Source organism: Camponotus vicinus, unplaced genomic scaffold (genome assembly GCF_025532165.1).
Source record: "Camponotus vicinus isolate PSW18456_S1 unplaced genomic scaffold, iyCamVici1.0 SCAF_7, whole genome shotgun sequence".
Lineage (NCBI taxonomy): Eukaryota > Metazoa > Arthropoda > Insecta > Hymenoptera > Formicidae > Camponotus > Camponotus vicinus.
In genome coordinates, this window is record NW_028141979.1 from 15,288,499 (window position 1) to 15,303,011 (window position 14,513).

General features: G+C 39.1%; 2 protein-coding genes across 13 annotated transcripts in view; one reads left to right on the forward strand and one right to left on the reverse strand.

The window, feature by feature from the left end:
• LOC145974574 (dynein axonemal heavy chain 6-like) overlaps nt 1–14,513 on the reverse strand; it is a 424,968-nt gene that overhangs the window by 225,118 nt on the left and 185,337 nt on the right. The window lies entirely within an intron of this gene.
• Nucleotides 10,888–11,808, forward strand: LOC145974792 (uncharacterized). The gene has a single exon (XM_083104804.1). It carries the CDS (start codon nt 11,018–11,020, stop codon nt 11,798–11,800), a length of 783 nt encoding a protein of 260 aa, XP_082960930.1. The 5' UTR covers nt 10,888–11,017; the 3' UTR covers nt 11,801–11,808.

Sequence of the window (14,513 nt, forward strand, 5' to 3'; positions counted from 1 at the left end):
GTCTTTCCTACATTTATTTTTACAAATTATATGTTTGCTTTCTTAGATTCGAATACCTCTTGAGCTTAGTTGGTCCTCTGTTGAAAAAGCGGAATATGTATACTGCTCTTTTACCCGCTCAGAGGCTTGCTATGACATTAAGGTAAGACCAATGTTTACTTTATTTAAATTTTTATCAATTTCTCAGAGCCGATTCAATTTGTAAATTTGATTTGCAGGTTTTTAGCAGCAGGAGATAGTCAGGGTACTCTGAGTTTTGCGTATCGATGTGACCAGAGCACTGTTTCTAAGATTCTGGCTGAAACCACTCGAGCACTAGCGAGTGTTTTAAAAAATGTATTTGTAAAGCCTCCAGCAAATGAAGTGGAATGGCGTCAGGTGGCTGCTGGATTTTGGGAAGAATGGCAGTTTCCCCATTGTGTGGGCGCCATCGATGGGAAGCACATTCAAATACAGGCCCCACAAACGTCACAAAGTGTCTTTTTTAATTACAAGAAGACATTCAGTATGATTTTACTGGCAATTTGTGATGCATATTACAATTTTATTATGATAGATATAGGAGCAGAAGGCTCACAAAGTGATGGTGGAGTTTTTCAATCGTCTGAAATGGGTCGACGATTGAACGATGGCTCCATTAATTTCCCAAAATCACATAATTTACCAGGAACTAACATTGACATGCCCTACTTCCTTGTCGGAGATGCAGCTTTCCCTTTCAAGCCTTTCTTAATGAAACCCTATGGCGAACGCAACATACCCCATGACAAGTCTGTTTATAACTTCAGGTTGAGCAGAGCAAGAAGAGTTATAGAGAACGCGTTTGGAATTTTAGCAGCTCGTTGGAGAATTTTCCGTCACCCTATGATTGCTTCAGAAACTAATGTGGAAAGTATAATTGAATGTGCTGTTTGCCTCCACAATTTTATCCGCAAGACAGGCGACAGAAAATTCAACCTAGAGTATTGTCCCCCTTCTTTTGTGGATTTTGAATTGCCAACTGGCGAATTAGTAGAAGGAGAATGGCATGACATAGTCGCTGGAGAGAATGGAGCCATCATTAATGGTCCACGGATGGGTGCAAGAAATGCTGCTCTTGGAGTCTTGCAGCAAAGAAATGCACTGAAAGAATTCGTAAATGGGCCTGGGGCTATACGCCATCAAGATACTATTGTGAGAATCCGGCAAGGAATTATCCCCCCTCAAGATTTACGATAACTCATAGTTATTTTCTTCTTTCTTTAATTTTTTTGTGTGTGTACTCGTATATATAAAAAAAAATGTTTAGTTTTAAATGTTTTTTTTATTTTTGTGTAATGTTTAAAATGTTTTTTTTTGTTTGTTTAACTTGTTAGTTGGGTTTGTTACTATAGATAGTTTTGAAATAACATAAATCAAAGTATAAAACATGAATAAAATGTTTTTATTTTCAAATCGACACAGATATGTAACAATGAAATATTATTTTAACACGTAATTAATCCGAAACAACGAAATAACTAATATAACAACAAAATATTATTTTAACATAATTAATCCGAAACTTTCAAACCTTCAGTCTCCTCCTCACAATCTTGAATAATTGATCTAAATTTCCTCCTGTACTTCAACTTCAATGCCATATTTGTTACACTCTTGAGGCAAGATTCCACATTTTTACAATTAAGACATCTGGATCATTAATATCAATTGGTGGTGGTGGTGGTGGTAAGGGTGGAACAGAAGCATTGGATGCAGATATGGATTTATTTAAAATGGTAAGGGTTTCTTTAAACATCTCAGATGTTTCGTCCAACTTTGGCTTCTTGCATCGACTTGTAGGCCCTAAATAGGGCATATTTGCAGCTGCTGATGATAAGCTGCACTCGGGTGAAGGCGACGAGATGGGAGGACAGGTGGCAATAACTTTAAATGGAGCGCTAACATCATCCATAGCCTGCTCATCTAATATTTCTATGCTGCTATTATTTTCTTCATCTGTTGGTGTAGGTGTGGATGCTGACACCAACGCCTTTGATGAAAAATTGTCCACAGATCTGCAATTAGAAATAATTGAAAGAATTGTACCGCAATCATTCGAAAATACATAGAACACAAACCATCATATATTAAATTTACTTTCTTTTCCTAATGTGAGGTATCAGAAATGACATGACACAATATAGGGGCCATTCTGGACGGGTTGAAGCCGCTGCTCCAGACCTTCCCTCTTGCTCCAAAATTCGCTTTTCTTTCGCAAATCTCTCGCGAAGGGTATGCCACCTGGCCATACAATCTGTTGCTGATGCTAAAATCATGACACAAAAGAATATAAAAAATATAGAATGTAGAAAATGTATATGAATAATAAAAAAAAGTATCCGCAATATAACCTACCATTTATTGTTTCGGCTATACTTTTCCATGCGGAGTCTTTTATTCCGGCGTTCTTAAATCCTGCATGTCCCTTATCATATATTTCGGGATGCGCTCGCACACACTCTATCAATAAAATGTCATTGATCGACATCTTCTACAATGTGCTCCGAAAGCCAACAAAATGTCAAATCTCTTTGAAACTCGCGAGTGCAGCGCGCGCAAGAAAAAACAGCGGAAAGTTACATTGAAATATTTTCAATGTTAAATAAAAAAAATTAATTAAATAATTAAATCAATTAATTAATTAAATAATTATTATTAAATAATACTAATTAAATAATAATTATTTAGATAATAAAAAGTTACATTGAAATATTTTCAATGTAAAATAAAATATAATTAATTAATTAATTAAATCAATCAATTAAATAATTAGTATTAATCAATTAATTAAATAATTATTATTAAATAATACTAATTAAATAATAATTATTTAGATAATACTAATTATAAAGTAGTAAATATTAATTAATTATCTAATTAAATACCATTTTCAATAATTTTTTTAATTTCAACAAAATTTTGGATGGTTGTGGTCCTTTTCAAGTATATGATAGACTGAAATTAACAATTATATTTCATTTTTTAAACAATTTGAATAAACAATACAAAATTTTCAATGTAAAATATTTCTCGAGTGCAGCGCGCGCAAGAGTCGAAAGTGTCAAGTTGTCACGGAATGCGACGTCAAAGCTAGACATTGGCAAGCTTTGACGTCGCGTTAAATTTTGATATTTCACGTTACGTTACGTAAAGACGATCGTAATCAGCTTCATATAAAACAATGTATTTTAGGTTTTACGTTACCTCACGTCCCGTCGCGTCCGGTTACGTTAAGTTCATCGTAATCCCGGCATTACAACGTTATCGCCGCGCCGCGCTGTCCCTTCCCTTGCCGCGCGCCGACAAAATGCCAAACACACTGGATCATGCGATAGAACGGCCGAACGCTTCTCTCTCTCTCACAAACACAAACACACACGTAGATACACATTCGTTCGATTTTATTTAATATTATTATATAATTTATTTATTTTATAATTTCTATTATTGCGAAAATCGTAAAATGCTATGGGACTTGTTTCTTCAATTTACTGCGCTCTTCACAAGCGCTTATATATGTATAGTACTCTGCGACATTCTGTATATACAATAAAAAAGATATTTGCATATAACTATCTACAAATTACAATTTATGCAGGACATTTGTTAAATCGATATAATCAAAAGCTAACAATATAAAATGTTTTATGCAAATTGATGTAATGTAAAATTTATAAATAATATAAATATTTTCATAATACATTCTTTGTCTCAAAAGCATCGAAATGATAGATTTATATCGATAATATAATAGGTTTCATCGTCCATTTCCAGACGCAACCATAATATATATTTTTTTCGTTTCTCCGATATATGCAAATGAGATATTTGTACTGAGGCGTCTTTTTCTAACGATATTCATTGGAATATCGTGATCAGATATGATAAATGTAAGATATATGAATAATTTATCACTTTGGAAAAGGCAATTTACTTTCTGCTATAATTAAAAAAAAAAATGTTGCTTTGTACATTTCACATTATTGAAATATTTTTCCTTACAAGGATTTCCTTCTAAGGCTATAATTTATAGTAGTATAGTGAAAGCCGCAGCATAAATTTCACAGCATATGCTATCAAGTCGAAGCTTTTCAAATATTATATTATTTGTAGGCAATGAAAGTAATTTTTTTTTAGGCACCAATAGACACCACATAGCCGGGTAGGCTATCGTACATTCGAAGCTTGGTGTCATAAAAAAAATCGCCAGCGATCAGTATAATTTGCTCCAATAATTTGTTAGCTTTTGTCGCTATATGACATGCTACAATTATATAAGAATTATCGCAATATATAGCACACTTTCAAAATAAGAATCCTCTTATAACGTGTAAAAATCGATTCAATGATTCATTTTATCTGGATTTTTATTCTTATCAAATATGCCTTTTAGTTGAGGCAGTGTCTTTATGATCTCTGAATTAAATTTCGTTTAAATTTCGCTTTCAGAATGCACATGCAAATCGTATCTGATGTAAAACATTTTTGAAAGTAACCAGCACACAAATTAAGATCGCTTCTCGAATTTTTTTTGAATAATCAACATACAAAAGTAGGTATACAAGGAGAGTTCTAACCCAGGTCCTCTCAGGGGGGGTGAGGCGCGAGGGGATCTCAGCGGCGCGGGGGAATGACGTTACGCGGGACGGAGGGGATTTCGTAGGCGCGGGGGCTGCGGGGCAGGGCGGGGGACGCTTGTGTTGGATGTTTTATGACAAGTATAAACAATCATAAACCGATGTTCGGCTGCTTTGTACCCTTGCCGCGCGTGTGAGAGAGAACGATAATATCGCGTACGAGAGAGAACGATAGCGAGACTTCTAATTAATGCGAGAGCACGCAAAGGATTGGAGCGCAAGGAAAAGGCGTGTAAATAATTGCAATTTTTTTGAAATATAAATTTATTTAAAAATGTGTATGAGTATTACAAATTGTGTGTGTGTGTGTGTGTGTGTGTGTGTGTGTACTTAATAGTAAAATTATGTAAAATTTAAGAAATTAATAAAATATAGAAATAAAAAAGAAAGAAAAGAAAAAAGAAAAAAAAATGAATATAAAATAATGCGGACGGTGCGCCGGGCTCTAAGGGGGAGGCAGCTCCTGAAACAGGAAAAACGCTACATTAATTTTATCTTAATTTAAAAAAAAAAAGGAAAAAGAAAGAAAAAAAACTAATTTAATCTTAATAATTAATAACAAAAATTTTAAAAAGAAATATGTACCTTAGCCCGCTGGAGCTGCATAGCCGTACCAGTATTCCTGTAACCGTCTTCCTCTTTCCTCTTCCATTCTTCTTTGCCATTGCCGTATTCTCTCCTCTTCGATTATTCTGTTCTCTTCATATCTTATAACAGATAGTTCGCATATTTCAAATAGGGACTCCATCCCGAAGAGCAGCCGCAGATTAAAAATGTCGAGATATTTCCATGATCCATTTACATCATTATCCATGCGACTCTCCGGGGTGTCGCCCCATTCCTCCGCGAGATCGTGTCGCGCGTTCCAGCGCTCCGCCCGCACATTGCGTCGATGCTCTATGTTGATGAACCCGGGAATTTTGACATCATCGGGGTACTATAAAATAATATATTAAAAATACACATACACATACGCACAATTCTGTTTTTTTTCACAAAAACACTACCTACCTTCCAGACAAATACCACTTTTAGTATCACAGAAAATAAGAGGTCTACGAAACTCCTCTTCCAAAACGAAAAATTAAAAATACAATCCATTTTATGCAGCGTAAGAAATAATCGCACACACGAAAAAAGAAATACCACGGTTAAACTCGCTGACGCTCTCCTCTCGGACAATACACGACTGAGATTGAAATCGAATGTTACTCTCCGCTGTAGGAATTATAAAGGTCTCAAAACTGAAAGGGTTACACTAGTGTACAAATATTTTTTACACCCACTGTATATATTAACCATTGTGATCCTTTCATGGTCTTTTTCTACGCTCGGTATAAACAATATGAACAGTATTCCTATGAAGAGAAATGGATCTTGGAACCTTCCTTCTTTTTATGTTTTCTGTTTATGATACCGATGTTCGACTGCTTTGCACCCTTGCCGCGCGTGTGAGAGAGAACGAAAATATCGCGTGCGAAAAGAATGCGTACGAGAGAGAACGATAGCGAGACTTATAATTAATGCGAGAGCACGCAAAGGATTGGAGCGCAAGGGAAAGGCGTGTAAATAATTGCATTTTTTTTTGTTACAATTAAAAATATATAATTTATTTAAATGTGTGAGTTTAATAAAATAAAGTATACAATATAAAAGAAAAATAATAATATATAAAATAGACCGTCGGGCTATGTTGGGGAAGCCGTTTCTGAAAACAGAAGAAAACATATGCATTTCATTAGTTTAAATTATTTAATAATTTATTTTAAAATACTTTTGATATATAATAAATTAAAAGATACTTACAATGTTATCCATGACTCATCTATTTTAATTTGTGCAAATAGGGCACATGTTGCAGGCCAATATTTGATTCAAACATTTTCTGCACCCTGTGCATGACATATTTTCCACATGGATATAAGCTATGGTTCTATGTTCTCGAACAGCACTAGTTTCTTCAAACTGATACTCTTAGAAAGCATTCGATACAATATTTTGATTTATTTTCCATATAGTAATAGGAAATGCAATATATCTTTGTTGCTTCATTGTATGTCATTATTTCAGGTATGCTTAAATCTCGCTGTTTCTTTTGTAACCGTTCATCAAGAATATCGACACTATTGTCACTATCATAATCACTGTCCTTCGCCAAGGGTTCTATATCAGATCCATCATCTTCCATCTCTCTCCTCTCTCTCTCCTCTCTCTCTATCTCCATCCTCTCCGCCACAACTGGATCCATCCAATAATCATCATCATCCGTATCATCGTCGATGATAATTACGTTTTCTTCAGCCATTGCACAAGACCACCGAAACACAGAAGAGCAACGAAAGAAATGACACTCTAGTGCAGCAGACTCCTCTTCATTATATATATTTTTAAAATAAACAATATAAACACCAGTATTCCTTTGAAGAGGATTGGATCTTAGAATCCCCTTCCTTTTTTTTTCTTTTGATGTACATGCTTTGTACCTTCGCTTCTAACATTCAAAAGATGAGAAAGGATTCGACGACATATATAAGGAGGAGGAGGATTGAAAAATATCAAATCATAGTACGGAGGCGCGGGGTGGGGGACGCTTGGGGACGTGTTGGATGTTTTATCGCAAGTATAAACAATCATAAACCGATGTCCGGCTGGTAAACAGCGGTATTTGAAGAGGATTGGATATTAGAGCCGACCCAGAATTATTTTCCATATTTTTTTTTTTCTAGGAAGAATTGCAACGTATCAGCGCCGATATTCGGCTGCTTTGTGCCCTTGCCGCGCGTGTGAGAGAGAACGAATTCTTTCTGAGATGTAAATAAATGATTATTATGATACACCATACTTATTTATTTTACACAAAGATAAAAACAGGTTTAGACGAAATACAGGGAGGATTGAAGCGCATCAAGTCACAGTACGTGATTTGAACGCGCATCGACACGTCGGTATAGTAAAAGTATAGTCAAAAAGTATAGTGTTCTGTCAGAAAGTAGTGTTCTGTCAGTGTTGTGTGATAATATATATATATATATATATAAATGGAAGACGAAGATCACGCGTTGTCATCTGACAGTGACTGCATTAGTGACTGCAGTGAGAACTCCACGGAATCCAGAGAGAAAATAGTGTCTGTTGCGGAAATTAATGCTTTAAACGCACGTAGTACAAAATTTTGTATCATATACAGTTATTATTCCACGGGTGGTGCTTTAGCTGTATGTCCTTCGTGTATGATTGCGTTGCAAGGCGTGGATAGCCAAATGATGTATGCTGTTCGAAAGCATAAAATTGAGACACTTGATGCGATGGATGGCCGATTCTGTTCAAGGTGTAGCGAGCCGTTGTATATAAGATTTCCGTGCAATATGTGCCCAATTTGCACTCTGTGAAGAAATGGAAAACGTCGAGCAGACTGAATGCGACCTGGTGGAGCGGTCCCGCCAAATTGCCACCTTGGGTGAATATTTTACATGGCTACAACGATGCAACGAGTACATCGAGTCGCTGGAAGAGCAAAGTCGAATCAAACGACTACGATTATCGATCGGGAATCGACAATCGCTGATTGCTCGGATCGCGCGACTCGAAGGTGCAAAGACTCAATTGCAGAGACAGTTTATGCCCAGTGGTGGTAATTACAGTGGCGACAATAACGCGGGTGCCGAATGTAGCGCGCATCAAAATGAACTTGTGTGGCGTGAGATTGATACCGCGTTCGATAACCGTATTCTGACTGGTGCGGTGATAAACTATAATCACATCGAACCTCGCCAATTTCTCGAGGACGCCAAAGACATTGTGATAGAACATGTGCAGGACGTTATAAGAAGACACAACAGTGTAAAAATGAACACTATTCAATGGTGAATTTGTGTCGGGTGATAAGCGCGCAAATAAAAGTATCAATACGAGAAACTGTGAACTCTTTCCCACATCCGATTTACACGAGTGGTACAACCGTCGCGTTATCGAACCCACTCTAGCATCGCTGGAAGAATTTCAGGAACGCGATAGCGGGTGGGCATTGTCGCGAATATTGAATTTGACTGTAAATATAAATAAGTATAATCCTATGCGCGCGGGATGCCATATAAAATTGTCGCGGGAGATTATGATGAAGAGAGCAGTGATTAACGTACAATCAAAAGACAATGCGTGTTTCGCGTGGGCAGTGGGAATCATCGTACCCGCATTACGCGACAGTGCTGAATTTCCGGGACATTGAGTTTCCAGTGACTGTCAATCAGATTAAAAAATTTGAACTTGTCAACGATATTTCGATCAACGTCTACAGCTTCGAAGAGAAGAACGGCATTGTTCCGATACGTCTTTCGCAACAGAAGCGGGACAAGCATGTGAATCTGCTATACGTGGAAGACGGCAACAATGTCGGACATTTCGCATGGATCAAAAATTTATCCCGGCTCGTGAGCTCGCAACTGAGCAAACACAACGGTCAAAGATATATCTGTGATCGGTATGTATAATTTGAATAATTTATGTAATTATAAAATATAATGCATTGCATAAATCTTTAATTTTTAAAAAATTTTTATTTTCTTTTATAGATGCTTGCATTACTTTGGTTCGGACGACAAGTTGCAGTCGCATACTGTCGACTGTGGAAAGATGAACGACTGCGCTATCCGGTTACCGAGCGATAAGGACAAGTGGTTATCATTCAACAATTACAACAGGAAAGAGCAGCTTCCATTCATCGTGTACGCCGACTTGGAATGCGTTCTGGCCAAGATGGAGGAAGAGAAGAATATGTGCCAGCACCATCAAGTATTTAGCATAGCATATTATATACATTGCTCGTACGACGACTCATTATCCGCATATCATTCGCGTCGCAGTACCGATTGTATAGCATGGTTCGTCGAGCAACTTAAAATGTTAGCATTTCGTGTAAAAAATATTTTAACTACTAATGTCCCTATGGTAGATTTAACATTCGAAGAGTGGGAAAAATTTCACAGTGCAAGGCATTGTCATATATGCGAAAAACCGTTCGCGCAAGACGATACACGCGTACGCGATCATTGCCATTTGACTGGACGGTACAGAGGTCCCGCGCATTCAAATTGTAATTTAAATTATAAAGAGTCTTTCTGTATTCCGATAGTGTTTCATAATTTATCCGGTTATGATTCGCATTTCATTATCGAGGAAATAGCCACAGCGTTCGAAGGGAGAGTCGAGTTACTTCCAATAACGAAAGAGAAATATATATCGTTTACCAAAAATGTCGATCTTAAGGAAGAAAAACCAAAAAATCAAGTAAAATTACGCTTCATCGATTCATTCAAATTTCTTACGGCAAGTCTCGACAAATTAGCATCTTATCTAGATAAAGATAAACTGGATATTTTAAAATCAGAATTTCAAAATTTATCGAGTGAAAACTTCAAATTATTAACACGGAAAGGTGTGTTTCCATACATCGATTCCATACATCGAATACATCGATTCCGTTGACAAGTTGCAAGATACATGTTTACCACCGCGCGAATCATTTTACAGTTCCTTAACCGGTGAAACTATATCCGAGAGCGATTACGCGCACGCCGAGAACATCTGGACGCGATTCTCCATTCGAACGCTAGGCGAATATAGCGATTTATATCTTAAAATCGATGTCTTGTTATTAGCCGATATTTTTGAAAACTTTCGCGACAAATGTATCGAAAGTTACGGACTCGACCCTGCGTATTACTATACTCTACCCGGATACACGTGGGACGCCATGTTGAAGCATACCAAGATTACGTTTGAATTGCTTACCGACATCGATATGGTCATGTTTATCGAACGCGGTATACGCGGTGGTCTGAGTCAATGTTCGGGTAGATACGCTCGCGCTAATAACAAATACATGGAGTCGTACGATCCATCGAAACCATCGTCGTACTTGATGTACTTTGATGTAAATAACTTATATGGATGGGCAATGTGTCAACCGTTGCCTTACGCCGATTTTCGATGGGTCGACGACGTGCCAAGTTTTGACGTATCATCCATCGCGCTAGATTCGCCTACAGGCTATATCCTCGAAGTCGATCTCGAGTATCCGCAACATCTTCACGATGCGCACACTGACCTACCGTTTTGCCCGACATGCGACAAACCACCTGGCAAGCGGGAATTCAAACTGCTTGCAACGCTATACGATAAAAAAACGTTACGTGATACACTACCGCAACCTGCAGCAGTGTACGCGTCACGGTCTTCGCGTTACAAAAATACATAGAATTTTACAGTTTTCTCAATCTCCCTGGCTTCGAAATTACATAGAACTCAATACACATTTTAGAACATTGGCTAAAAACGATTTTGAAAAAAATTTATACAAATTAATGAACAATGCGGTGTTTGGCAAAACGATGGAAAATGTGCGCAATCGCGTTGATGTAAAATTACTAACGCACTGGGACGGGCGGTACGGTGCAGAGGCAATGATCGCTAAACCAAATTTCCACAGCAGAAGCGTCTTTTCGGAAAATTTAATAGCTGTGGAATTGCGCAAACTCGAGGTGAAATTCTACAAACCAATCTACGTGGGTATGTGTATACTCGACATATCCAAGACATGTTTGTACGAGTTTCATCATGAGTATATGTCTCCCCTATATCGCGACAAATGTAAGGTCATGTACACCGATACCGATAGTCTCATATATCACATTGAGTGCGAAGACATGTACAAAAATATGAAGCGCGACGTCAGCAGATTCGACACTAGCGATTATGCTGCGAACAATGCGTACGGTATGCCGCTCGTAAATAAAAAGGTACCGGGTCTAATGAAGGATGAAAATAACGGTGCCATAATGACCGAATTTGCTGGGCTCAGAGCAAAAATGTACGCATTACGAGTCGATGGGAAAAAGGATACGAAGAAAGTTAAAGGCGTCAAGAGCAACGTTGTCGCGAGAACGATAACGTTTGACGATTACACACGGTGTTTGAAAGAAGAAATTGAAATGACGCGCCAGCAGTCGTGTATACGATCGAAATTGCACCAAGTATACACAATCCGCGAGACAAAAATTGCTCTGAGTCCGTACGATGACAAGCGGTATATCGTACCCGAAACCACCGATACGCTACCGTGGGGGCATTATAAGATACCATTGTAAAATGTGTGTGTGTGTGTGTGTGAAAGAAATATTAATAAAGATTTTTGTATTTTTATATTTCATATATTTTTGTAATGCATATCTCATACATCTTATATTAAAAAATACATGTACTATCGCAAGGAATATTGATAAGGATTTTTATGTATATTTTCATTTTTCAAATATTATATATGTTATACACATATATTTTTTCCAGAAAATTAAAAATAAACACTGTATGAATTAAATCACATTGTCTTTATGTATCCAAGAATTGTGCGAATTGTCAAATCCCAACCGTTTCACGTAAACCTCGTCACCCCTCCTACGCAGTACTTTCTCCACGAGATACACGTCCGGATAATTCGCGCGATGCAACTCGTGCTCGTAGAACGCTCCAGCGATAGGTTTTTTACGATAATTTTCAAGTAGATAGCTTACGGGATTAGTATGCTGCACTTTTACAATTTTAAACACTTCGGTTGTCCAATTTGGCCTGTAACCTTTCTCAAAAATTGTCTTGTACTTGCTAACGCGTACCGAGTCACCTACTTTGAATTTTGCCGGACCCGCGATATTTACACGGTTATACACAGTAGCCAAGAGTCTTTCAGCGACCGCGGGGGTAACGTCGACGGGTCGCATACCGATCGTTCGATGCTTGCGCGCGTTGTAATCCGATACGAGTCGCGGCAACGCGCTGATCCACTTGTAAGATCCGTTCAGCGTAAACATCTTCCACATGTCGTTTTTCAGCGTGCGATTGAATCGCTCAACGATCGATGCCTTCAATACTGAATATGTAGAATAGTGATTGATGTCATGTTTCCGCATGAGCCGTTGCACGTCAGCGTTATAAAATTTTTTCCCCATATCAGTCTGTAAGTTTATCGGACATCTTTTGCTATTTCGAATTATCTCAGCGATAGCGTCAGCTGTCTCGCTTCCGCCTTTACTCTTGAGTGGTGCGGCCCACGCGTGCTTGCTCAACGCATCGATGACTGTGAGTATGTAGTGGTAACCTCTGTTGAAACGAGAGTACGGACGCATCTCGACAATGTCAGCTTGCCACAGGTCATCGTATCCCCGCACTATGACGTGTCTTCGGGGAAAATTTTTTCTCGCCGGCGCGTGCAATTCGTTCACCAACTGCTGTTTCTCTAAACTATGTTGTTTCTTCGCTTCCTCGGTTATTCCCGATCGCCGATCCATCGTTGTTTCGATTCGTCGATCAAACGATGTGTGCCCCGAGTATCACCGTGCGTTTTATCATTCGTTACTGTTCGATAACCGTTCCTGCCCCGTTCGATAGCCGTTTCTGACCCGTTCAATAGCCGTTCGTTACCGTTCCTACCCCGTTAGTTGTCGTTCCTGCCCCGTTCGATAGCCGTTTCTGACCCGTTCGATAGCCGTTCGTTAGCCGTTTCTGACCCGTTCGATAGCCGTTCGTTACCGTTCCTACCCCGTTAGTTGCCGTTCCAGCCCCGTTCGATAGCCGTTTCTGACCCGTTCGATAGCCGTTCGTTAGCCGTTTCTGACCCGTTCGATAGCCGTTCGTTACCGTTCCTACCCCGTTAGTTGCCGTTCCTGCCCCGTTCGATAGTCGTTCCTTACACGTTTGATAGTCGTTTCTGAGCTGTTCACTGCCGTTCTTGACCCGTTTGTTGCGGTGATTGACCCTGTTGGTAGTCGCTTCTAAGTAGTCCGTAGCCTCGTTCACAGTCGTTTCTGACCCGTTCGCAGCCTCGTTGGCAATCGTTTCTGACTCGTTCGTAGCCGTTCCAGAGTTGTATGCCGCCTCGTATGTAGCCGTTCCTGACGTGTTCATAGCCTTGTTCGCAGCCGTTCCTGAGGTGTTCATAACCTCGTTCGCAACTGTTCTTGAATTGTTCGTAGCCTCGTTCACAGCCGTTTCCTCTTCGATCACTGCCACTCATTGTAGTTCGATAAGCCTTTGTAGATGTTCAATAATTGTACAATAGCCGCTGTTTAGCCGCTCGTAGCTGTTTCTGAATTAGTGTTAATCGCACGCTGAAGCTCGTTTATCGCAGTCTGCAAAGTTCGCACGTCCTTCTCGAACGCAGTCAGCTTCTCGTCTGATTCTTTCTGCTGATTCTTCAACGTTTTAACGCATTGTTCCACGTACAGTTTGTTGACTGCATCGGTATCAGCCTCAGGTTGCGCTACACGGCGAATCTTGCGCGACCTCGCGTCATAGTACGTAGCGACGCGACACAGAGCGTTTTGACGCAAGTAACTTGTCACCGATTTATCCCAATGATCGCTTGTTCTAATTGCTTCATTTCTCTGTTCGAATAATCCAAATTTGTTGATGGGCATTTTTTTTTCTCGATGCGAGTGACGTCGATCGACTGATCAGTTTCGTTGAGACACCGTTTAATTTATAATAAGGCCGACTTCGCGAAGTTCCTCTATAATCGACAGGATCTCGTTGTCGTGAGCGTTGTGGCCAGCTCGGCGCGAAGCATCGAGCAATCGTAGACGATTCACTAGCTCGTTGGGATCGTCCCAGTGCACGTAATCGATCTTATTGTCGGTTAGCGTCATCGCGCGAGGCATGGATACTCCCGTACCGCATTTTTTCTTTTTCGAATCGATCGACATCAACGGTGCAATTATGTGTTTATACTTGTATCCCCTGTTGCTCTTTAATTGACCTTGCGCATCATATTGGCGTTTATGCGCACTCGTCGCCATTAATATGCTCTTA

Excerpts from the sequence above, each read along its gene's own strand:
- LOC145974792 (XM_083104804.1), top strand. The coding sequence starts at position 11,018 with ATGAACAATGCGGTGTTTGGCAAAACGATGGAAAATGTGCGCAATCGC.